Below are 27,771 nucleotides of genomic sequence, written 5' to 3' on the forward strand. Positions count from 1 at the left end.
ATTTTGAAATTAGAATCTAGAATGTGGAATCTGAAATACGGAATTTTAAAAGTGGGATTCGGAATGTGGAATTCAAAATTCGGAATGTGGAAACCGGAATATGGAATTCGAAATGTGGGATCAGGAATCCTGAATTTTGTAATTATGATCCGGAATGTGAATCCGGAAAAAGTGACGTAATTGACCCCCAGATAAGTTGAAACGATGGGTTTTTTTTTAAAAAAATAGAGATTTAATGAAAGTAGGAGTAAAAATCTTGAAAAAAGGGAAATTATTCCATATTTTACACTATTTTACATTACAGTAAAAATCTCATAAAGTCCGTAATTTTAACATACACTAATAAAATAAATCAGCCAGCGAAACGTAATTATAAATCTAAAAAATTTTGAAATGTTACCTATTACTTTAGTTCAACTTAAAAAAAAAAATGAAATATTCCCAATATAGATTTGAATTATATTGATATATAAAAATTTAATTATTTTATGAAACAAATTCTGTCATAGTTTATATACGAAAAGACGATCAGGTTTATATATTTATCTCAAGCAGAGATTTGAAAATATGTATGATACGACTCTGCGCCTGGCAGCTGGCTCACATGGCTCGACATAACCAGCGATAAAACTCTAGAACCCCCAACGCTGCTGTCTGACTTTATCGAGGCGGGGTTCTTGTTTTTAATAAAAATTGCGGACTAAACTCAAGATTAAAAAATTCGCTCATATTACAGGGCGCGATAACCTCGTAACTTTGGATTATAAAAAATTAGATATCCTCCATGTTGTTGTAGGAGATGCTTGCAACTTCATAATAGTGTTTACTTGCTACTCCCAACCCTTGCTCTCCCTTCTCTATCTCCCTCTATCTCTTCTAAGTGATGCAGATCAACTTACCTGAAATTCCATCATACGTCCACCATTCCTCCCAACTTGCTTTTGAAACTATAACAGAAAAATTAACAGTCTATTAATATTATTTTCCTTCAAAATTTTATAATACATTATCGACTGTATCGTGTGTTTCTTATATCAGAAAATTAAATTGCTAAGCTCAATTAATTATATTAACTAAATAATCTTTAAATATATTGTTTATTTATAATAAAGGTTTCTAATAAAAGTTAATGACTTAAAAAGGTTTTTCGGATGAATACTGTGCTATATATACAAACTCAATACAAATGTAAACTTCTATAATATAATCTTTTATGTATTAATAATAATTCATGACAAACTTAAAAAAATGTTGTAAATAAATTTAATTTATTAATTTTTTTTATGTAACCTAAGAATAAGTAGTATTAATCATTAAGGGGTTAACTTTTTTAAGCTTTAAATTGCAAAGGTTAAAGATTTTTTTCTCAAAAGTTTCAAAATATTAAATATATAATATATATATATATATATATAAAATCAAAAATAAAAATTAATAAATAAATAGATTCTTCTTAATTGTTAATAAATATTATTAATGTTAATAATTAATTTTATATTTGAATAAAAATTAAAGAATATTGAAAATTATAATGAAACATTGTTTAAAATTATTAATATTATTAAAATTGATAATAAAATTTATAAGTTTCATTAAATAATTAATAAATAATTATAAATAATAAATAATAATTAAATAATATTATAATTAAACAATGTATACTTATAAATAATTAATATTATTAATTAATTTTAACACTTATTAAAATGTTAGGTTATATTATTACATTTAATAATAAAAGTTAACAGTTATCATAAAAATTGTAATTTTCTTAAAAATTAAGCTGTCGACGAAATTCAAAAACATTTATATATAACATTTTAATTAATAATTATTTATAATAAATATTTTATTAAAAAATTAAAAATTTACAATAAATAATAATAATCCTTAATTCAAATTAAAAGTTATAAGATTCAAATAATCAAATTTTTATAAAAAATATACAAAGCAAAATACAAATTAATCAAATTAAATAAATTTTTTCTAATTCTATAATACGAATGTTTCACAGGAACATTTCCATAAACATTTTTTTTAAACTTCAGAATAAATCTATGACAAATTTTCAAAATTTCAATTCAGTCCCTCATAACAAAAGGATATCATTCATATCAATGGTCGATATCCTAGAATGGTCCCCAGGATATCTTGGGATATCCATAGGATATCCAAACCGCCGGTCTGTGGGACATCAACAGGACATCCATAGGATATCCACAGGATATCCCTAAGACATTCACAAAATATCTATTGGATATTATATCGTACTCGTAGTCTCATAATGACTTTAAAAACAGTATCCTGAGAATATCTTCTTGACATCCAGAAGATATACTGAGAATATCCTGAAAATATCTGTGGGATATCCTGATGATATCTGTGGGATATCCTGACGATATCTATGGAATATCTGGAGGACATTTATGAAAGTCTATAGAGATATCCAGAAGATATCCTGTGGATATCCTCACATATCCATGGGATATCCAAAGGATATCCAAAGGATATCCAAACCGCCGATTTTTTGGGTATCCTTAAGAGATCCTTTTGATATCCATAGGACATCCCTAGAATATTTGCGGGATATTATCAATATATCCCAAGATATCTTGTGTTATTAGGGGTAGAACAAATTTTAAAAAATAATAAATAATAAAATAATTAATAATTTTTGAAGTAATCGAATTTGGAAGAGATATATTTAACTATTTCAGAAATAATTAAAATTTCGAGAGATATACAAAAAGAAATTTGGCAAATTTGATTTGATGAAGATTTTTAACACAGTTCAGAAGATAATTGAATTAAAAATAATTTTTAATTGAAAAATGTGTCTATTAATGGAATTTTTGAAGTTTTCCTCTAGGTCTATCTACTTTATACTTGAAAGTTTTCACACAACACTCACGCCTAAGGATATGTCCTATTAACCTATTGGTCTGCTTTTATATCCTAGAATACAAGCTAAATCTTGTTTTTTTTCTCTTTATTTTTTATCAATTATTATTTATCTTCATATTTATTTTTATATTTCAAAATATTATAAGCAGAATAAAAACTATTTGCTTCATATTTTGAGTTTACGTGTATTTTGATTTACAAAAAAAAAAAAATATCTGCTGTGTTATTCTGTATTTTCATTTAATTTTCACTTTCATTACACTTGAATTTCACTTTCCATTAGGTGAAAGTGAAATATACAAAAAGAAAACAAAAATTTTTGAAAATATTTTCAAAATTTTGAATATTACTTAAATTTGAAATCCTACATTTTTTAAATATAGTTAAACTTCTAATCAGTGACCTTCAAAAAAAAATTCACAAATATGTTTTATAAAAATTCAAAAATTTTGTAAAAAAAAAGTATTCACCATTTTAAATGATGTAAATCTGACATGAAATTTTTAATCAGCGTCAAAGAAAAATTACCCCTACATACCAAGGTTCATAAAAATCCTGTAATACAGATATAAATTTAGTAATATGTACTTTCTTTTTAGTATCTAATTTGCGTTTCCTGTAAAATTTAGTTTTTTTTTTTATCTTTTGGTACATGTTCTCTTTCTTTTTTGGAATCACTCAACCTAGTGTTTGTATAGGTATTAATATAATCTTTTTTTTTAACCTTGTATTCTATTTTTAAAGGTTTTTTTGAAAGTTCTAATAAAACCAAATTTATATATCATATATAACAATTGACACAATTTTTAATAAAGTAAATATATATATTATATTTACTGACGTAAAAGGGATAGAAGTGTAACAAAAATAAATAAATAATTCTTTAGAAAAAGTGAAATATGATTGTTTTCTGAAGTAAAAATTTTTTTTTTACTCCCTCTTTTTATGTTTTTTATTTTCAGAACAACCATAATATTGTTACTTTATACGATAAAGTAGCAGAATTTGCTAATATCCATTATTTTTTCATTACCTATCATAATGTCAAACGTTTCCGTATAATGCTTACTTTACAAGCTATAACTTCATTTTGGTCGTCACTTTACTGTAACGTGATATTTTTTCATGAAAAATTGAATTTTTTTTAATCCTAATTTTTAACGAAAGCAGAAAGATGTTTATAAAAAGTATTTGATTATAATTTTCCTTGAGAGAATTGTTTTATGGAATTTAACAGTTTTATTTAATTTTCAATTTGGCATATTTAATAAAATAGTATAATTAAAAGAACTAAAATATTTGAAATAATTCTATTAGTTAAAGAATTTACAGAATAAAATGTAAATAAGACCCTCATAACAAAAGGATATCCCTAGGATATCCATATCAATGGTCGATATCCTAGAATGGTCCCCAGGATATCTTGGGATATCCATAGGATATCCAAACCGCCGGTCTGTGGGACATCAGCAGAACATCCATAGGATATCCACAGGATATCCCTAAGACATCCACAAAATATCTATTGGATATTATATCACAGGATATCCATGGGATATCCTCAGGATGTCCGTGGGATATTCTTAGGATATTCACGGGATATTTAATATCTCAACATATATTTTTAAAGGTTAAAATTGTTAAGCTAATATAATGAATAATAATATAATAAAAACAAAAATCTTATGAGCTTCTAATTTAATTCAAATGAAGATTTGAAACGCATTTTTCAAAGTTTTTAAATAAACTCATGCACTTAATGTATAATTAATATTAATAGTTATTCGTTATTTGCGGGGAAGAATTTATATTGTTTAAAGCCAATTTATTTTCTGACAATATTAAGCAAATATGAATAAAAGAATGAATCACGAATGAGAAAAAAATTAGTTAATAATTTTTCAAATTAAACAACTTTCTCGAAAAACAAGTTGCATTTTATTTTATTTATATAAAATTTAATTCACAGAATATTCTCACTCGTAGTCTCATAATGACTTTAAAAACAGTATCCTGAGAATATATTCTTGACATCCAGAAGATATACTGAGAATATCCTGAAAATATCTGTGGGATATCCTGACGATATCTATGGGTTATCCTGATGATATCTGTCGGATATCCTGATGATATCTGTGGGATATCCTGACGATATCTATGGGATATCTGGAGGACATTTATGAAAGTCTATAGAGATATCCAGAAGATATCCTGTGGATATCCTCAGATATCCATGGGATATCCAAAGGATATCCAAACCGCCGATTTTTTGGATATCCTTAAGAGATCCTTTTGATATCCATAGGACATCCCTAGGATATCTGCGGTATATTATCAATATATCGCAAGATATCTTGTGTTATTAGGGGACCGCTAAATAATACACGACAGGACTGGATCAGAAATAACTGTAGAAAACGCAAGACAACAAGTGAAACAAGTAAAAGTTTAGTCAGACACAAGAGTCAAATAATGCATCTCCAAATATATAGTCAGTAACTTTTTTTAGAATCATTTTCACTGAACAATTACAATTTGAATATATATAGCAAAAAAAAATGTTCTTTTCTTAATCCATTCATAAAGTTCTTCTCACAGTTATATGTATATGTGTACATAAGAAAGAGCATCCGGAAGGTCACTCGTAATATCCTGTTGCCTCAAGCTTCGGAAAAAGTAGGTCAAACAAAAAATACTTTATACAAGAGTGAAAACAAGGTGGTGACAATTCTAGAAACTCGTTTCCAAGAATTCAAAAAAAAAAAAAAAAAAATTTACTTTACAAGAAAGAAATTAAAAGGATTTTGCAGTTAATGTATATTGAAATTGGTTTTAAGTAGATTTTTTTTCAATAGAATACACAATAAAATGAACAATGAAATCAACTAACTTCATTAGAGAAAAGCTTTTGATGTATTTTACAGACTTTATAAAACCCTCTCTTGTTCGAGACCTATATAGTGATTATTATTTAATTGTGAATTGCGACTCAGATAAAATTTTGTTAAGAATAGCATTAACCATAAATAAATTTGAATTTCTGCTGAAAATCGACTGAGAACTAATTTGAATACATATTTTCGGTGTGAAACTTTTTCCAAACAATATATACTATTATTGAAAAAGTTTGATCCGTTTATATTTTTATACTTTTATGAGTTAATTCCTTTGTTATTTGTTCAATATATTAGGTATTTTTTTTAGTAATTCAGTCTTCACTTATGTCAGAAATCAGATAGAAATAATTTTTGTAAATTTCGTCAAAATTATCCTTCTTTTTTTTTGGTGGAATCACTTTGGATTTCCTTGGAATATCTGCCAAAGACGAAATTGACCATATTGAAAATCTCTGTAGAAGATTTTGTACCATTTCCATTTCCACTTTTTCTCATTTTCACTCCCATTTCCAATTCTACTTTTCTAATTTTTAATTCCACTTTCACTTATTCTGATTTCTACTCCAACTTCAATTTCCACTTTTTCTACTTATTATTCCCACTTCCATTTTCACTTCCACTCCCACTTTTTCTAATTTTCATTCCCACTTCCATTTTCACTTCCACTACCACTTTTTCTAATTTTCATTCCCACTTCCATGTTTTCTTCCACTTTTTCTCATTTCCACTCCCATTTCCACTACTACTTTTCTAATTTTCATTCTCACTTTTTCCAATTTCCACTTCCATTTCCACTTTTTCTAATTATTATTCCCACTTCCATATCCATTCCCACTTCCACTTAACTCATTTCTACTCCCACTTCCATTTCCAATTTTTCTAATTATTATTCCCACTTCCATATCCACTTCCTCTTTTTCCAATTTCTACTTCCTTTCCACTTCTACTTTATCTTATTTCCACTCCCACTTCCATTTTTTCTAATAATTGTTCCCACTTCCATTTCCAATCCCACATCCACTTCCACTTTCTCTAATTTTCATTCCCACTTTCATTATCACTTCCATTTTCACTTCCACTCCTCTTTTCACTTTTTCTAATTATTATTCCCACTTCCTTTTTCACTTCCACTCCCATTCCCACTTTTTCTAATTTTCATTCCCACTTCCAGTTTTATCACTTCCACTCCCATTTCGATTTCTACTTTCCTAATATTAATTCCCACATCCATTTTCCTTAATTATTATTCCTACTTCGATTTTAACTTTCTCTAATTTCAACTTACGCTTTACTTTTCATTTCCAACTTTTCTAATTTCCACACCCACTTCCATTTCCACTTTTCTCATTTCCACTGCCGCTTCCAATTCCACTTTTTCTAATTTCCACTCCTACTTTCATTTCCACTCCCATTTTTTCCACTTCTATTTTCACTCCCACTTCCATTTCCAGTTTTTCTCATTTTCATTTCCATTTCCACTTTTTCTAATTTTTATTCCCACTTCTATTTCCACTTCCACTTTTCTCATGATAAAGAAGTTTTTCTTATGAAATTTGAAGTGGGAGTGGAAATTAAAAAAGTAAAAATAGAAATGAAAATTAGAAATAGTGGAAGTGGAAATGAAATTGGGAATGAAAATGAAAAATGTGGATATGGAAATGGGAGTGGAAATGGAAGTGGGAATAATAATTAGGAAAAGTGGAAGTGGAAATGGGAATGAAAATTAGAAAAGTAGAAGTGGAAATGGAAGTGGAATTGAGAAAAGGTGGAAGTGCAAATGGAATTCTGGCACATGTGCCATTTTTGCTTTTATTGTTAAATTTTAAAAAAAAATGACAAAGTGCTGTTAAATAATGAATCCGGTTCAAGTGAGAAATCTATTGCAAGTGTAGTGAATGGTTGAAGAGACAATTTCTTCGTTTATCGGTCAATTATACTCGGTTACTATTGAACATAACCTCACCTTAAAAAATACAAAAAGGTATATTATTTAACAACAAATTTCAACACAAAATAATTTTTTGGTTTCAGGTCAAAGAATTTGATTCAGAAGCTGCATGTTCCACAGATTTTAATGCAAATGAAACTGGTGATATGACCTACGGAAATCTGCTATCGATTATTTTAGAAGTCAAAGAAACTAAACAAATTGTATTAGACGGATCAAAGCTTTGTTAATACAACAAATTGTATTGCCGATTTAACAATTTAGTTTTGTTATTTCAACTGTTCCATAACAATTTTCTTTATTCATTAAACAATTCTGTTTGTTCATCAAACAATCCGAATAGTTTTAATAACAATTCCATTTTAACAATTTTTTTTGTCCTAAAAACAAATAGAACTGCTGGTTCTATATTGACAATCTGGAATTGTTGTGTGGACTTAATTTTTAGTAACCACAACAATTCCTTTTTCTCCGTGTGGTGTTAATTGAAACCTTTCAAATATTCACCAAAAATTTTTACACCCTTTAAAATTGAGTTTTGCTTTAGAGACACCTGCAATGTTTTCCGAGAGTGTTTAACAAGTTTGCGGAAAATTTTTCTAGGAAATTCCCGGGAACTCGACATTTTGGGATGCATGCTACACAGGGTTGTTTTTGTTGGCAGCTACGAGGTTGATGCTGAAAAACTCTTAAGCAAACCTCCTCAGACAAATAACAGTTGCAAGTATAAGCAAGTATAAACACATTACATCGTCCTTTCCCTCACAACAAAAGGATATCCTGAGGATATCCTCAGGATATCCTAAACTAATGTAGGATATCCTGAAAACGTCCATATGATATCCTAGGATATCCTCAGAACATCCAAACCGCCGTTACGTAGGATATTTTTGGGATATCCTGGGATATCCTGAGGATATTTTAGGGATATCCTGAGGATATTCTAGGGATATCCTGAGGATATTCTAGGGATATTCTAGGAATATCCTAGTGATATCGTGGGAATATTCTTGTGATAAACTTGGTATATCGTTAAAATATTTTAGAAATATCGCTAAGATCTCCCTAGGATATCATTGTGATTCAAATTTTGACTATTTGAGATAGCGATTTTTTGATACAAATAGTTAGCGCTTGAGTTGATTTCAAGAGATTTTTAAAAGAAAAAGTAGAAAAAAGAATTCTTGTAGACAAGGTAAATCATTTTAGATATCTTGGAAATACATTATAAATACATCCAAAAAATATGTTTTCCATTTTTATTTAATTAATTTGTATGTTAGGGTCGTTTTATGGATACCTTAGGGACATTTTTAGAACGACTCAAGGATATTCTAACCCTTAAGATAATATAGACATACTGTGGATATCCTTAGGACGTCCAAAGGACATCCCTAATTATTCCAGGGATATCCTTGGGATATCCTTAGAACGTCTTGAGGATATCCTAATAATATCCGGGGAAATGATTAGGATATCCCTGGGACGTCCTAGGAACATCCTTAGATATCCCTGGGATATTCCTAGGATATCCTAACCGCCGCTACTTTGGATATCCTTAAAGTATCCTTAGGATATCCCTGGGGTATCCCTAGGATATCCAAGGAATGTTTTTGGAATATCCTAGGATATCTGGTGCTGTTAGGGTTACCATTGCCATTTGGAACATCGCAGTTGAACCCATCGAATTTTGGGACGCATTCTCAATTTTCCGGCTCACACACGGAACGCTCTCGTTCCAGCTTCTTACGATCTTCTACAAGTTCTGATACAAGAACTTGTTCCAAATTCTGATGCCGAAATTTGTACATGTTCTCACCAGAACATTAATTAATTAATTATTCAAATTGATTGTTGTAGAAAATCATTATATTTTATCAGTTAAATTGATTAAATTAAAAGAAAAATTGGTTGTAATTCTCTAGAAACATTTTTGCAGTAACTTTATTTTACGTGACTACAGAACAAATTGTAGAGTGTTTGAAATATATACGAATAGAATAAATTTTTTGTTAACTACTGAATCGATGAAATTGGCCAATAGATATAAAGATTTTTTTTTTGGATTTTTGTAAAAGGAATGATATTGAATCAATGAATGATGAGTATCAATATAAAATGAAATGAACGTCACTCGTAAAAAGCAATAACCATCACCAAATAGAGTGGTAGAGGCGAGACTATTGATGTCTATCATCAATGGCGTATTGCCATTAGATCGAAGCGTCACCTGCAGTGTGTTTTCAGTCAACAGAATCCCTCCCCCCTCCCTTTGCATTCAGCCCATTTTCGATGCTCGATCAGAGAACTGTTGGACAGAAACGCAAAGCTATTATAGCGTGGCCAAGTAATCGATCGCAGGTAGACCACGGGCACGACGTCCCAACTGCCAGACGCACTCTAAACACAAGCGTCGTCGTGTGCCAAACCCTCTCCTCGCTACGAACATAGAATGCGGCTAAAGTGGATTACATATTGCTGTTCTGCTTTCGAGCTGCTGCTGCTGCTGCCGCCACACTGCCTGCCCACTAGCCTTTGGGTAAATCGAATCATTGCTAACGCAAACAAAGTTACCCCCTTGTCTCGTGTAGCCCATTTATTCTGACATCATCTATACTATGATTATGACGAGACAATGCATTGCGGCTGTTACACCACACATAACAAATAACATTAGCCAATCTCAACCATTTTGCAGTATCGAGATATTTAATCTCTTACGTCCATTCAATAATATCATATATATATATTTGCGTTACGCAATAATGATCAAATAAATCTTGAGGTTACTGTGCCAATAAATATCGTTTGCCATTATGGTTTAGTTATTATTTACCTGAATGGACTATCTCTTGATTATTCATGAATAGCCGGGATAAATTCCATTTTAGTTTTAAATCCAATCTGTTGCATTTCAATTCTATTGGACATATCACTTTTGTCAGATATTAGTGTAATTAATTTCAATTACAATCAATAAATTATATTTATAATTACAATTATTTGAAAAACAATAACTTAAGAAATCAAAACATGGCACCTTCTCGTTCTTCCAAAAAAAAAACAGTATAAAAAATAATAATAATATTGCTGTATAAATATCAGCTGAAAAAACAATTATTATTCTCTAGTCAGTAAGTTAACTAGTAACCTCATCAGTCAGTGCATTCGAATTGTTTTTAGTTGCACTTATTCAGTCCATCATAGTAGCAAAGTTATTCACACCATTTTAGTACCAAAAATCATTAATCTTTAGGGGTACGAAATCCTCAATAGAAGTGAAAGACCCTGACAAAAGTTTCAAATTGATGTTCAATTAGTTTTAATTAATATATATTGTTTCAAAGCATTCAGAAATATTCTTTTTGAATAGTTTCAAATCAATGCGTTTCATTCAGAAATAATTCTGTGAGTCAATTACGTGATTTCTTCAGGATTCCACTTTCAAAATACGGTATTTTACATTCCAGATTCCACATTCCGAATCCCACTTTCAAAATTCCGTATTTCAGATTCCAAATTCCGGATCCCACATTCAAAATTCCCTATTCGGGATTCTAGATTCTACTTTTTACATTTCCGTTTCCACATTCTGTATTCCACTTTTTAAATTCAGGATTCCATTTTTCACATTCCGTATTTCAAATTCCACATTCCGAATTCCACTTTTCAGATTCAGGATTCCAAATTATAAATCTTATATTGCGAATTACACTTTCCACATTCCGCATTCCACTTTTCACATTCCGTATTTCAAATTCCACATTCCGGATTCCACTTTTCAGATTCAGGATTCCAAATTATAAATCTTATATTGCGAATTACACTTTCCACATTCCGCATTCCACTTCTTACATTCCGTATTTCGAATTTGAGATTCCACTTTCAAAATTTCGAATTCCATTTTTCAATTTCCATATTCTGAATTCCACATTTCACATTCCGGATTCCACTTTTGAGATTTCGGATTCCACTTTCAAAATTCCTTATTCAGGATTCTACTTTTCAATTTCTGTATTCAGGATTCCACTTTTCAAATTCCGAATTCCACATTCCGGACCCCAATTTCAGAAATCCGTATTTAAGATTCCACATTCAGATTTCACTCTCAAAATTCCGGATTCTAAATTCCGGATCATACTTTTAACATTCTGGATTCCAAATTCCGGATCCCACTTTTAACATTCCGTGTTCCAGATTTCATATTTCGGATTCCACAGTCCAATTTCCACAATCTGGATTCCATATTCAAAATTTCGGATCCCAGCTTCAAGAACACACATTGCCGATTCCACATTCCTCATTCCACTTTAAGAATATGGTATCCTGAATTTTGAAATATAGAATATAGAATTAAAAATGAGGAATCCGGAATATGAAAAGTAGAATCCGGAATACGAAGTTTCGAAAGCGGAATCCCGAATGTGGAATCTAAAATACATAATTTTGGAAGTGGAATATGAAATCGGCAATGTTTGTTCTTGGAGGTGGAATCCGGAATTTTGAAAGTGGGATCCGGAATGTGAAATGTGGAATTCGGAATACAGAATTTGAAAAGTGGAATCTGGAATCCGAAATCTGAAAAGAGGAATTCGGAATGTGAAAAGTGGAATTCGGAATACGGAATTTGAAACGTTGAATCAGTAATACGGAATTTTGAAAGTGGAATCCGAAATGTGAATAGTGGAATTCGGAATACAGAATTTGAAAAGTGGAATCAGTAATATGGAATTTTAAAAGTGGAATCCGAAATGTGAAAAGTGGAATTCGGAATACAGAATTTGTAAAGTGGAATCTGGAATCCGAAATCTGAAAAGAGGAATTCGGAATGTGAAAAGTGGAATTCGGAATACGGAATTTGAAACGTGGAATCAGTAATACGGAATTTTGAAAGTGGAATCCGAAATGTGAATAGTGGAATTCGGAATATAGAATTTGAAAAGTGGAATCTGGAATCCGAAATCTGAAAAGTGGAATTCGAAATTTGAAAAGTGGAATCTGGAATCCGAAATGTGAAAAGTGGAATTCGGAATACGGAATTTGAAACGTGGAATCAGTAATACGGAATTTTGAAAGTGGAATCCGAAATGTGAATAGTGGAATTCGGAATATAGAATTTGAAAAGTGGAATCTGGAATCCGAAATCTGAAAAGTGGAATGCGGAATGTGGAATACAGAATCTCGAAACTGGAATCCGGAATGTGGAAACCAGAATATGCAATCCGAAATGTCTAATCCGAAATGTGAAAAGTGGGATCCGGAAAAAGCACAGAAAGAGATTAACTACTTTGAAAAATGATTTAACAATTATAATGATTTTATTAACCTTTATATTTCAATGAATTTACCAAAGTTACTTGGTTGCAGAAGATCTCCTGAATATCCTTACAATATCATTTTTTCATATTTTTGATATCCTAATAAAATCTTACTTATATTTCCTAAATTCTCTCGATGAAAAGATGAAATATTAATAAGTGTATTATTTTATAGTTTATCATCTTAATCTTTCATCATAGCCAATCATGTCCATTTAAAGGAAAAAATGGTTTCTATTTCCAAATGATTACCTACAGATTGCTCAAGTTCGAACTCGGTAACAGCTTGCTCGTCTGCTCAGTAGTAGACACGGCGGCTATTCCTTTATATAAACCTTGGCTGAAGTTAGTAATGGGACAACGGCAGACAATGTTGACGTTGATATCCCCTTTATAGGAATTCTTCTTCACATGCTTTTCCTGTTGAAAATTTGATATCTTCTTTGATAGTTGTAAACTAACATAAATCTTATTTTTTGATAAGTACGATAATTTAAATCCTACTTTTAGTCTATTTGCATTATGATCTTTAATTCGGATCTTCTTGATTTTTGATGATTTTTTTAAAATTAGAATAAATCTAGTTCTTCTTAATTTTATTAAATGAAATTTAATTTTATTAAATCATATATAAATATATATATAAATTTTTGTGAAGATAAAAAGAAAATTCATCTATACAATTTTTATGAATAAAAGTCAATCTTAAAGTAAACATTTCAAAGGCGTGGTTAAGCATAAAATCTGTTTACTACTAGGTGTGGCTTGCCCCTTAATAATTTAAATCCATGGCAAAATGTATTCGAGGAATTATTCCTGTTGAAATTCTACCGAAAAGTTAGGCAAAACAATTTAGAATTGTTTCAACGAATTTTTTATTTATTATACCTGTTGAAAAAACTTTTTAAAATGATTTCTGCAGTATAATATTATTGCTAACGTTTTCTTATGAGGTCTTGTTAATTTTAAAAACCATAAATTAAAGATTTTTTTAAATCTCTTTTTTTTACAAAAGTTTCAAAATATTTTTTAGCGGATAAATATAATAATTATTATATAAATTTTGTATTTTTGATTATGGAGATTCTCATCCAAGGGGAATAATTTCAATTGGATTTTTTTAAATTTGAAAATAAAATAAGGAATTACACATTTTTCCAATGAATAAAATTTGTTAACTACAACAATAATAAGTAGTTTTAACAAATTAGGAGTCAGTGGTTTTAATAAATATTGAAAACAATTAGGAAAAATATATACAGTTGAAGAAATAACCGCCAGGGGGTCAATTACGTAACTTTTTCCGGATCCCACATTCCGTATTCCACATTTAACATTCCGGATCCCACTTTAAAAATTCCGAATTCCACTTTCAAAATTACGTATTCGGAATCCCACATTTCGTATTCCACATTCCGGATTCCACTTTTTACATTCTGTATTCCGAATTCCACATTCCGGATCCCACTTTTAAAATTCCAGATTCCACAGTCCAGAATTCCACATTTCACATTCCGTATTCCGGATTTCACATTTCGGATTCCACTTTCAAAATTCCGAATTCCATATCTAACATTTTGAAAGTGAAATCCGGAATGTGGGATCCGAAATGTGAAATCTGGAATGTGAAAAATGGGATCCGGAATGTGGAATCCAGAATTTGGAACCTCGAATACGGAATTTGAAATGTGGGAGCCGGGAAGTAGAATCCGGAATTTGGAACCTGGATTATGAAATAGGAAATGTGGAATATGGGATTCGGTATGTGGAATCCGGAATGTAAAAAATGGAATGCGGAATGTAGGATCCAGAAAAAGTTACATAATTGACTCCCAGTATAAATGACAAATTATTATACTTCGGAATTCGGAATTGTGAACATTTAAATTTCCGTATTCCACATTCCACATTCCAGATTCCACTTTCAAAATTCCGTATTTCAGATTCCTCATTCCGAATCCCATTTTCATAATTCCCTATTCGGGATTCCGTATTCCACTTTTTACATTCCGTATTTCGAATTCCACAGTCTAGAATTCCACTTTTCACATTCCGTATTCCGGATTTCACATTTCGGATTCCACTTCTAAAATTACGAATTCCATATCCAAAATTTTGAAAGTGAAATCCGGAATGTGGGATCCAGAATTTGGAACCCCGAATACGGAATTTGAAATGTGGGGCCGGGAAGTGGAATCCGGAATTTGGAATCCGGATTATGGAATTGGAAAAGTGGAATCCGTAATGTGGAATATGGGATTCGGTATGTGGAATCCGGAATGTTGCTAAATTGAAGTATGCACAAAGTAAAGTGAAGGGATGTGAAAGGAAAGTGAATATGAAACAAAGTAAAAGTAAAATGAAAGTAAAGTGAAGTGAAAGTAAGGTGAATGTGAAATAATAGTGAAAATAAGTTAAGTTAATTTATGAAAAAAAATATCTTTTTCATTTCTATAAAACCTATCCATAAATCGATAAAATTCGTAACGTGTTATCAATTTATTCCTATCACTGTTATTAATATTATTAGTTTTACTTTCTTAGAAAAAAGTGAACCGCAAGAATTTGAAAATTCTGTATTCTGAAAGTGTCCACTCTCTCTGTGGGATTTCTATCTATTTCTTTTTGAGGGCACACAAAGTTAAACCCCACTTTCGGTCCAAAAGTTCTACACTTGGTATCATTTCGAGAGGAAACTTTTCTCTCTCTCTCTCTCTCTCTCTCTCTCTCTCTTTGGAAAGACTAATTTTCTTTTTCGGCACGTAGGCACTCAGATTAAGATGGAAGGCCGATTGCTAGAGAAGTCTCAGTGATCCCAATCCTTTAATTCCGTTGGCAAGCTTGACTGCGGTACTCGAGCCTTGATATGCCATCTGGAAATGCCTTCAAGCTGCAAGGGACGCCCTCAAGTAAACAAAGAAGGAAATGGAGTAAATAAGAAACAACTGCGCGCCGAGCGTAAGATCTAAGCGTATTTCTAGTGGAAGATATAACTTCTTTGAATGTTTGCGTTTCTGTTATTTGCAAAAAAAAATGTTTGTTTGTATTTTAAAAAAGTCTTTAAAACCAGAAACGAGTGAATTAATTTTTTTTTTTTTCTTGCAAAAACTTATTTTCTATTACAATTTTTTGTTTTTCTTTTTGATTTTTCCAAGAATAGTAAACTAAATGAAATTCGGTTATATTTTTTTATTACTATAACGAAGCACATGCGATAAAAGATAATAAGAAAACTTGAAGATGGTTTGGGGAGAGAAAGTAATCCATAAGCTTCTGGAGACTTTATATAGTTTTGTTTACTCCCTTGCTACAATTACGTTGATGACTTGAAGGATGTCAAAAGTAAACAGCTTCTTTTTTTTCTTCTCTCAAAAGTGTTTATTTCCAACGCCTCAAGATTTCTCTTTGCCGTTTGTGAAATTATATAATATATAGAAGTTTTGATGCCACAAAACTTGTCATATTCTTGTTGACAAAATTTATCCACGTTTTGATAGAGGAAAACAATGTTTTTGAGTATGATTTTATCTTTATAGAAAACGCGCGATAACTAGACGTGAAATTGTCAGGAGTTAGTTTTCCCAAGTCTTCAAAGCGCCAGTTGCCTTCCCATTTCATGTGAGAAAATTTTCAAGTCATTTCCAAGCCAAACCACAATTTGTAGTTTTGTAAGTTTTGGCAAATTCGATTAGTTAACGTAATTAGCAGGTTTGTCTTGATTATGATTTAATTAGAAAGCAACTGGGATTCTCCAAAATGGGTTTAAGAGAATATTAATATTTCCAAGATAGATTGGATTATAAATGCTTGGCGCAATATTAATTTATATATTAGTTTCATTAATTTTTATATATAATATTATTTTAAATGAATTTAATTTTTATTATTTGGTTTTAAAGAATTTTTTATTAATTTATTATTTCTTGAAATTAAATTTTATGATGAGTTAATTTTCTAACCGTAATCTAGACTATGATATTTATAATAAAATTAACTTAGTAAGTAAGTCGATTTTCACTTCAGTTTTGCATATCGAGTAAAAGAAAAGTAAATACCGTGAGAAAGTGAAGGGAAGTGAAGGGAAGTGAAGGGAAGTGAAGGGAAGGGAAGGGAAGGGAAGGGAAGGGAAGGGAAGGGAAGGGAAGGGAAGGGAAGGGAAGGGAAGGGAAGGGAAGGGAAGGGAAGTGAAGGGAAGGGAAGGGAAGGGAAGGGAAGGGAAGGGAAGGGAAGGGAAGGGAAGGGAAGGGAAGGGAAGGGAAGGGAAGGGAAGGGAAGGGAAGGGAAGGGAAGGGAAGGGAAGGGAAGGGAAGGGAAGGGAAGGGAAGGGAAGGGAAGGGAAGGGAAGGGAAGGGAAGGGAAGGGAAGGGAAGGGAAGGGAAGGGAAGGGAAGGGAAGGGAAGGGAAGGGAAGGGAAGGGAAGGGAAGGGAAGGGAAGGGAAGGGAAGGGAAGGGAAGGGAAGGGAAGTTACAGAATCGCATCCCTAGCGAAAATGATAAAAAAAACAAAAGAAATTAATATATTTAACTCTTATTGTTTGATTCCCGTTCTGATAATTTAAATATTAAATTAAATTTGATACAATTTGAAATAGATAAAAAAAATTTTTATTCACCTAAATAACAATTTTCAATATAAATTGATTTAATTTCAGTTACCGTCAAGTTCAATAACACGTGTGTTTATAACAAAGATTTTATCTTACAATTATTGTAGATCTTTATATAAAGATTAAATAAATGAAACTGAGAATTTCAATTTTCAGCTTGGATGGTTATTTCCATCTCGTAACGTTTCTCTTATAAGAGTTTCCAAGAGAAGTGAGAGAGAGAGAGAGAGAGAAAGAGAGAGACTTAAGGAAAAGTTATAAGGTCCATGTGTCTTTAATGAATAACTATAATGGTAATTAATGGTGAATAATTAATGTCATGGAAATGTAATTAAAATTCGTAGAATTAGACAAATAATTAATTTACTAATAAAATGGAACTGTTAATTTAAAATGGAAATAGAACTTGTCTTTACTTGTCTCTTAGTTTTAGAAATTAAATTGTTGGAAAGAAATTTATGAAGGGAGAAGTAAAAATGATGAACAGTAATAAGAGAATGTAAATAATTAACAGCAAATATATTATTACAGACGTCTTTTGTGTGGATTTATCCGGAGACGGGAATATTTCAAATCTCATAATTTGAACCATATTCTACTGGATAAAATTGATGTCAAATCATTAATTTATAGAAGTCGAAATACAAAAAAAATACGCTTCCGACCAGCGATGATTCTAATTTGAATTAGGGACTCAATTCTTGCTTTTGAATTAGTTTGTGACTATACTGGTGGGTCAATTACGTAAATATTTCCGGATTCCAGATTTCAGATTCCGGGTCCCACATTCTGCATTCCACATTCCGGATTCCACTTTTAAAATTCTGTATTCCGGATCCTATTTTCTACATACTTTATTCCACTTTCCACATTTCGGATCCCACATTCTAGATCCCATTTTTCACATTCCATATTCCGGATTCCACTTTCAGAATGTAGGATGTGGAATACGGCATCTTGAAAGTGGGATCCGGAAAACGGAATTTAAAATGTGGAATCCGAAATGTGGAATCTGAAATAAGGAATTTTGAAAATGTTATCCGGAATGTGGAATTCGAAATACAGAATGTGAAAAGTGTAATCCGGAATGAGGAATAGAAAATGTGGAATTTGAAAAGTGGAATACGGAATGTGGAATCCGGAATATAGGATCCGGTATTCGGAATCCTGAATAGGGAATTTTGTAAGTGGGAACCGGAATGTGAAATACGGAAATTTGAAAGTGGAATCCGGAATATGGAATCTGAAATAAGGAATTTTGAAAGTGCGATCCAGAATGTGGATTACGGATTGTGGGATCCGGAAAATGTTACGTAATTGACACCCTGGTGGATTTATACCCTGATGCGAATTTTATTTATTACTCCTTTCCTAATAAAGCGGTATAGCCGACACAAATAGGTGGAATTCGGAATATGTGAAATCCGGATTATGTAGGATCCGGAATCAAGAGTATGGAATCCTATATACGGAATGTGGAATCCAGAGAACGGAATGTGGTATCTGGAATACGAAATGTGGAATCTGGTATGTAAGAATTGGAATGTGGGATCTGGAGTTTGGAATACGAAGGTGGAATCCAGAATGTGAATTCCTGAATCCAGTATACGGAATATGGAAATAGAAATACGGAATGTTGAATCCGGAATCCAGTATACGGAATGTAGAAAATGGAATCCGGAATGTGAAAAGTGGAATTTAAACTCCGGAATGTAGAATCCGGAAAGTTGAATATGGAATAGGGAATGTGGAATTTGAAATGTCGGAACCGTAATAGGAGATGTGGAATCCATAATGTAAGATTTGGAATGTAGGGCCTGGAATTTGGAATACAGAATGTGGTATCAGGAATATGAGATCTGGAATACGGAATATGGAATTTCGAATGTGGGATATACGGAATGTGAAAACTGGAATCTGGAATCCGGGAAATATTACGTAATTGACCCCCTGGTCGAAGGATTTATTAACAAGAATTTTATTAACAATTTATAATTTAAAAATATTGTTACTTAATGGATGTTACATCTGAACATCACTTTCTTCATCCATTGTCCAAAAAAAAGAGAGGAGATAGACAAAATTGGAAATTCAAAGTCTGATTCGCAATGCTTGTAAAAACTTTTATCCTTCTCTTTTAGAGACATCCACCCACACATTTGCCTCTCTCCTTCCCATCGATGCGCCTCTCTCTCTCTCTCTCTTTCTCTCTTTCAACTGAAAGTGTAATTTTCACAGATCGAGAGTTGGTTGAAAAGGGCATAGTAAAGCAGACTGTGAAAAGAGAGGGTGTCGAAGAAACGGCAGAATAGACGCGCAACTCTAAGACGAGAAAGTCAAATAAGACGACGTATATAGAGAAGCAAACGAATAGAAGGAGAGAAGGGAAAATGGTGGTTGGAGGGATTCTAAGAGCAAGAGGGGGAAGGAGAAGGAGGTGGATGAAGGTTGGGTGTTAGTTCTATGCGGGTTGAATTGTAAACCGACTGAACTTTCCGCTTCCTTTTCTGGTCGTTGCCCGTTGGAATGAGGCTGAAAGGATTCTAAGTGGGAGGATGAAGTTGGTTCTTTCTTTAAATTGCATTTGGCCACTCGTTTGGTGACCCACCTCTTGCGTTTTCTCTCTCTCTTTTTTTTTTTTTTTTTATTTTTGTTTCTCTTTTCTCTCTGTAGGACTCTCCCAACACGAGCGAAAGTAGCAGAAAACAAGTATGTGGTAATCTGCTTTACTTTTCTCTTTTCCTTTATTTTTCCATGCTCCCTTCTTTTTTCTTCTTTCTTTCCCGGATATGGAACTATATCTATAGAAAAGAAGTGAAAATGACCAAGTTTATGTCGATTCTAGTATCTTACTATCGACGTAAACTGAGTTCGAGTGGTACATTCCATGAGAGCAGAGAGCATATAATACAAAACCTCAATGGCTCAGTCATACAATGATTTAAATTCATCTAAAGTCACTCTCCTTGGAGTGGAAAAAGTTTTGTTGAAAAAAAAAGGTTTCCAAGAAAAAAGGGGCAAATAATACATTTGGAAATCGATAACAATAAAGAAACCAACACTTGAGTAGTACTTATACAACAAGAAAAGGTTCGTGTGCCTTCTCAACGACTTTCCTAAGAAAATGAGACTTTACTGGAAATAGAGACGTACAATTAGAAACAATAATCCCTACTTATTTTTGTATCGTAAAGTGTTTTACAAAAAAAAAAAAGAAAAGTAGAAAAGAATTGCAAGAAAAATATTATTTTTTATTAACCTGATTTCAATTTTCATATTTAAAAGAAAAGTTGTTTTTAATAGTTAGCTATTTGTACTAAAGAAAAATACTTTTTGACAATTTTGATATTATCTGAATAGCATAGTTTTGCTTTTTTTTCACTTGGAGGTGGAATTTTTCGCGTGCCGCATACTTATGAGTTGTTTGAATTTAAATTCTCTTTAAATGACGTCTCAACACTTCAGTTGGTAATAGAGGGGTATAATAGACATTACGAAATTACTAAGGCGGTTCGTAAATACAAGTCTTACTGAAAAAAACAAGCGTAGAAAATGGTGCAGAAAAGAATTTTTTTTTCCAAGTGTATAATAATCTAAAATAGAAGAAGAAGAATTTTTTTTTCCGGATACGTAATACATTTTCATGCACAACAATTATGGAAATTAAATGCAAAATAAAAATGTTGTTATATTAAAGAAATGGTATAAAAGATCAAATGTAAACTATATATATATATGGTGAAAAGGATTTTCATATGAAAAATGGTACAATGAAAAAAATATATAAATAAAGTTTTTTATACAGAAGGTAGAATTTAGAGAAAGATAAAATATGAACCTTAATATAATTTTTCATTGTATACTGACAGTTGGTATTCTTAAAAGAATACAATGCAACACATGTGATTAGTTCAACAGACTTGACAGTAATTTCACAATAAAAATTAACTTTCTGATTTATTATAACCTAACTTAAAAAGTTATTTAGCTATTTGCTGTCACATCAAATTACGTTAGCTAATATAGGGACAGCGAACCAATTTGCTGTGAGGTTGTTGTTGTCATAGCAAAAAGTTTAGCTGTCGTTAATAATTTTGATAGATCCGATAGCAAACATCAGTTATCATATGGGGGTCAATTACGTAACATTTTTCCGGATTTCACATTGTGGATCCCACATTTCACATTCCGGATTCCGGATTCCACATTCCTGATCACACTTTCAAAATTCCGAATTTCAGATTCCACATTCAAAATTCCGGATTCCTCATTTCACATTACGTATTCTGGATCCCACATTCCGGATTTCATTTTCAAAATTCCGTATTCCGGATCCCACTTTCAAAATTACGTATTTCAAAATCTACATTCCGGATACCACATTTCACATTCCGTATTCCGGATTCCACATTCCTGATCACACTTTCAAAATTCCGAATTTGAGATTCCACATACCGGATTCCACTTTCAAAATTCCGGATTCCTCATTTCACATTACGTATTCTGGATCCCACATTCCGGATTCCACTTTCAAAATTCCGTATTCCGGATTCCACATTCAGGATTCCACATTCCTGATCACACTTTCAATATTCCGAATTTCAGATTCCACATTCAAAATTCCGGATTCCTCATTTCACATTACGCATTCTGGATCCCACATTCTGGATTTCATTTTCAAAATTCCGTATTCCGGATTCCACATTCCGCATCCCACTTTCAAAATTCCGTATTTCAAATTCTACATTCCGAATACTACATTTCACATTCCGTATTTCGGATTCCGGATTCCACATTCCTGATCACACTTTCAAAATTCCGAATTTGAGATTCCACATACCGGATTCCACTTTCAAAATACCGGATTCCTCATTTCACATTACGTATTCTGGATCCCACATTCCGGATTTCATTTTTAAAATTCCGTATTTCAAATTCTACATTCCGGATACCACGTTTCATATTCCGTATTCCGGATTCCACATTCCTGATCGCACTTTCAAAATTCCGAATTTCAGATTCCACATACCGAATTCCACTTTCAAAATTCCGGATCCCACTTTCAAAATTTCGTATTCCACTTTCCACATTCCGGATCCCATATTGTGAATTCCATTTTCGACATTCCGGATTTCACTTTCAGAATGTGAGATGTGGAATTCGACATTTTGAAAGTAGAATCCGAAATGTAGTATCAGGAATACGGAATGTAAAAAATCTAATCCGGAATATGGGATTTAGAGTGTAGAATCCGGAATGTGAAAAGTGGAATCCGGAATGTGAGATCCAGAATACGGAATGTGTAATCCGGAATTTTGAAAGTGTAATCCAGAATGTGGAATCTGAAACATGGAATTTTGAAAGTGAGATCCGGAATGTGGAATTTGAAATACGGAATGTGAAAAGTGAAATCATGAATGTGAAATATGGAATGTGGAATCCCGAATAGGGAATTTTGAATGTGGGATCCAGAATGTGGAATTTGAAATACGGAACATTGAAAGTGGTATCCAGAATGTGGAATACGGAATTTTGAAAGTGAGATCCGAAATTGACTCCCTGGTAAACAATTCCTTTTTTTCCGTGTGATAACCATTTTACAATTAGATAATTTCTTTTTTTGCTCGAGAGTTAAAGATTTGAAATTAAATATTGAATTATTTTTACTTTAGTTCTTGATTAACATTATTTTCACGTCTTAGCAAAATCATTTAGATGACTATCGTCCATCAAAGTGATTTTCCAATTTCCTGTTGAACACTGTAATGCTGGGTAAATTTTGACGCCACATCAGTCATGTTGACCGTCTCGATTTATTTATCCATTACTTTTGAATTTTCATTCTAATTATATTTATAAAAAGAAAATTTTCGGATTTCTAATTTTTCAAAAAAGATATAGGAAAATTAAAAAAAGAAGCTTCTATGAAAATTGAATTTCATAATTTCTTTTCAGTTTTTGCCACAGTGTAGATTACACATCCTTAAAATTATCAGGTTGACAGGAGTCATCTGACTAATTAGAGCTTAGAATTAATCTGGTAGTGGGTGTCGTACCATCTTTTTCCTCCTTACAGAGAGAGAGAGAGAGAGAGGAAGGAAGGAGAGATGAAATTTACAGTGAAGATACTTCTTGTACTTGTGTGCAACGTATTTAACGCACATAGGCGCTTCGTCTAAAACAGGTCAGCCATATGGGGTTTGCCTAGCATATACTCTTGGCAAATGAATGCATATCTCCATGTGTTTCCAGGACGCGGGTTTACAACACGATTCCCAGAAGTCTCTGCGCGTGCACTCGAGCAGTTCCTTGAATTATGGGAACGTCGTTGCCGTGATCTAAGTACTGCACTATAGTGTTACTGTTTTCGAGCCTTTTCATTTCCACTCTACGAAACATTTATTATTATTCCTCACAGTCACAGCAAGACCTCGATAAGATTCTTGTCCCCATTGCTCTCGCAAAGATACCAGCTGTTAGTAATTTTCAATTGAATTAAAAACACGCACCAATTGTTAGATTTATATAGAAGATAAATTTATTACAAATGGAGTTTGAGTTTTAAAATAAATTTTGTCAAATGCTAATTTAAAAAATAAAAAGTTTGCCAAAAAAAAAGCAAAAGACAGTGTGTTAACGTTTGATTTTCTCCATGCAGGAAGTACATAACTAGATCCGAAAACTTACTTTTCATGTAAATGAAATTAATGATCTTATCTGTTTGCGGAAACTCAGCGCATTAATCTCACATCTTCCTTTCTTTTGAATTTGTTTGAGGATGATGATTTTGATGATAATTTCTATTTTAAAGAAATATGTCCTTCTATGTTGTTACTTTGAAAAGTATTAAAACCAGAGCGCAAGGAATTGATGGTATTTCTATGAGTACAATTATGAAGGCGATTCCTGCGTTGTTATTTCATGTACTTGATCTTTTCAATCTTCAGACATCTGTTTTTCCAGAAGAGTGGAAAAGGGTTATTATTAAACCTGTGCTGAAGATAAAGATTCCACAGCAGCCTGGGAGACGATTATTTAATTCCATTTCCATTTTTTCTCATTTTCCACTCCCACTTCCATTTCCACTTTTTCTCACTTCCAGTACCACTTCTATTTCAACTTTTTCTAATATTCATTCCCACTTACAATAGGAAGTGAGACAAGAAATGAGAAAAAGTGGAAGTGTGAATGAAAATTAGAAAAAATGGATTTGGAAATGGGAGTGAGTGTGATAATGAAAGTGGGAATGAAAATTAGAGGAAGTGGATGTGGAATTGGAAATGGAAGTGGGAACAATTATTAGAAAAAAATGGAAGTGGGAGTGGAAATGAAATAAAGTAGAAGTGGAAATAAAAGTAGAAATTGGAAAAAGTGGAAATGGAAGTGGGAATAATAATTAGAAAAATTGGAAATGGAAGTGGGAGTGAAAATGAGATAAAGTGGAAATGGGAGTGGATATGGAAGTGGGAATAATAATTAGAAAAAGTGGAAATGGAAGTGGGAGTGGATATGGAAGTGGGATTGGAAATGAGATAAAGTGGAAGTGGAAGTAGAAATTGGAAAAAGAGGAACTGGAAATTGGAAAAAGTGGAAATGGAAGTGAAAATTGGAAAAAGTGTGAATGAAAATTAGGAAAAATGGATTTGGAAATGGGAGTGGATGTGACAATGAAAGTGGGAATGAAAATTAGAGAAAGTGAAAGTGGATGTGGAATTGGAAATGGAAGTGGAAACAATTATTAGAAAAAAATGGAAGTGGGAGTGGAAATGAAATAAAGTAGAAGTGGAAATGGAAGTAGAAATTGGAAAAAGAGAAAGTGAAAATGGAAGTGGGAGTGAAACTGAGATAAAGTGGAAATGGAAGTGGATATGGAAGTGGGAATAATAATTAGAGAAAGAGGAAATGGAAGTGGGAGTGGATATGGAAGTGGGATTGGAAATGAGATAAAGTGGAAGTGGAAGTAGAAATTGGAAAAAGAGGAACTGGAAATTGGAAAAAGTGGAAATGGAAGTGAAAATTGGAAAAAGTGTGAATGAAAATTAGAAAAAATGGATGTGGAAATGGGAGTGGATGTGATAATGAAAGTGGAAGAAGGAATGGAAGTGGGAATGAAAATTAGAAAAAGTGGTAGTGTAAATGAGAAAAGTGGAAATTGAAGTTGGAGTGGAAATAAATATTAGAAAAAGTTGAAGTTGAAATGGAAGTTGTACTGGAAATGAGAAAAAGAGGAAATGGAAGTAAAAGTAAAAGTGGGAATGATAATGACATAAAGTGGAAATAGAAGTGAAAGTGGGAATGAAAATGAGAGAAAATAGAAATAGAAATGAGAAAAAGTGGAAGTGAAAATGAAAATTAGAAAAAGTGGAAATGGAAGTGGGAATAAAAATTAGAAAAAGTGGTAGTATAAATGAGAAAAGTGGAAATTGAAGTTAAAGTGGGAATGAATATTAGAAAAAGTTGAAGTCGAAATAGAATTTGTACTGGAAATGAGAAGAAGTGGAAATGGAAGTGAGAATGAAAATTACAAAAAGTTGAAGTGGAAATGTTTTCATAAAGTTGATGATCTTCCACAGAAAAATTTTTTCTTCCCTTTATAAAAAATCGTAATAAATTGTTTTCTCAAAAATATGGAATAGGAAAAATATCTTTGCAATATATATATATATATATATATATATATATATATGTATTATATTGAGACGGGTTAATGTCAAACACAGGAATTATAGTTTGGGATTGGTAGAATTTCCCAAGCACCTATACAAAGCCAAACGTCTTAAATGGAACGCCAGACACGCTGACCGCCTCAAATTGTTACAACTCTGGTCGTGACTCAGATTCCGTTTGAATTGCGACGAATTTCGTCGTTCCACAAGTTTGCCAATGTGGTTTTGGTGTGTTTAGTCAATTAGTGAAGATCGATATACACACATATATATATTTGCTAACTGTTTATATTTAAAATATAATTTTTAACCAAAATTTCCTTTTTCAAACTATTTCTGCAAATGATGGTAAAAAAAAATTTAATTACCAAAAATAAATACAGAAAAAGTATTAAAAGACTTAAAATTCTTGCTGTGAAATTGTTGCTAAACTATTCGACGCTATTTTACAAACTATGCGGTTGGGTATAGACTCAAGCCCAAAACCATCATGTGTTTCATACTAACTAGATGAGTTGTAGGTTTTAGGTCTTGTTAACAGCGTTAGCTTGGTGGGAGCCCCTTTGCGAATTTATGTAACTATAAAGACAAAGATAATATGTATTTCAGTCACGCTTGAGATTCTCTTTATTATATAGCTTAGACAGAGAGCTGAGCTTCTGGATAAATCTCTAAAGACAAAATTCTAATTAGCGAACATAAAATAAGATTTGTTTTAATTTCGATAATGATAATAATAGTTTGTAATAAAAGACAAATTCTGATTTTTTATTTTTTTTAAAAAGGATTAACGAGAAATGCGACGAAAAGAGTAGCGTTTCGTTTTGGTGACTCGTAAATAGCAGATCAAGAATTCCTTCTAGAGGAAGCTATGCAAATACCCATCTCACGAAATAAGGGGAAAGCTTTAGTGGAATTTTTTGCCCCCACCCCAGCTGAGACGCGGTATCTTCTGGATAAATTCTTCGTGGATTCCCGAGCAGCCGGTAGAGTTTACAGGGCAACATTGTAAGTATAATGATAATAATGGTCCTAGATAGCTTAGGCAGAAGCTTGGCAGATAAGAGCGCAACTAAGGGGGAGAAAGAGAATGAAATGCCTAAAAGTTACCAACATGACGAAGTTATTTCTAGCTTGGATTTTCCTCATCCAGTGAAGCGCAAAGAAATGATGAGCAAGAATTCATGATGAAGTAAGAAATATTATTTCATTTTCTTTTATTACGAAAAAAAATGTTCCCCCCCAAAAGTCTTAATGAACTTTTCAAGTTCCAAAACTTGAAATCTAGATTCTTCTAATATTAGACAACACAGAAAAAAGGTGGGTAAAAAGTTGTAAAGATAGAGGATAAAAGTCGTTAGGATACAGGGTAAAGGATAAATTTGTGATGGATAAAAATGTTACTAAAATATTACTAGAAAAATGGATGTC

General features: G+C 32.0%; 1 protein-coding gene across 1 annotated transcript in view; it reads right to left on the reverse strand.

Moving 5' to 3' along the window:
- Positions 1–27,771, reverse strand: part of LOC127285765 (carbonic anhydrase-related protein 10) — a 175,906-nt gene that overhangs the window by 94,592 nt on the left and 53,543 nt on the right. Inside the window, exon 2 of the mRNA XM_051311942.1 lies at positions 900–947. Coding sequence (XP_051167899.1) covers positions 900–947 — 48 coding nt within the window. The remainder of the gene's footprint in view (positions 1–899; positions 948–27,771) is intronic.

The sequence above is a fragment of the Leptopilina boulardi genome, unplaced genomic scaffold (genome assembly GCF_019393585.1).
Source record: "Leptopilina boulardi isolate dan_hultmark-lab unplaced genomic scaffold, ZJU_Lbou_2.1 LbouV2_341, whole genome shotgun sequence".
Taxonomy (NCBI): domain Eukaryota; kingdom Metazoa; phylum Arthropoda; class Insecta; order Hymenoptera; family Figitidae; genus Leptopilina; species Leptopilina boulardi.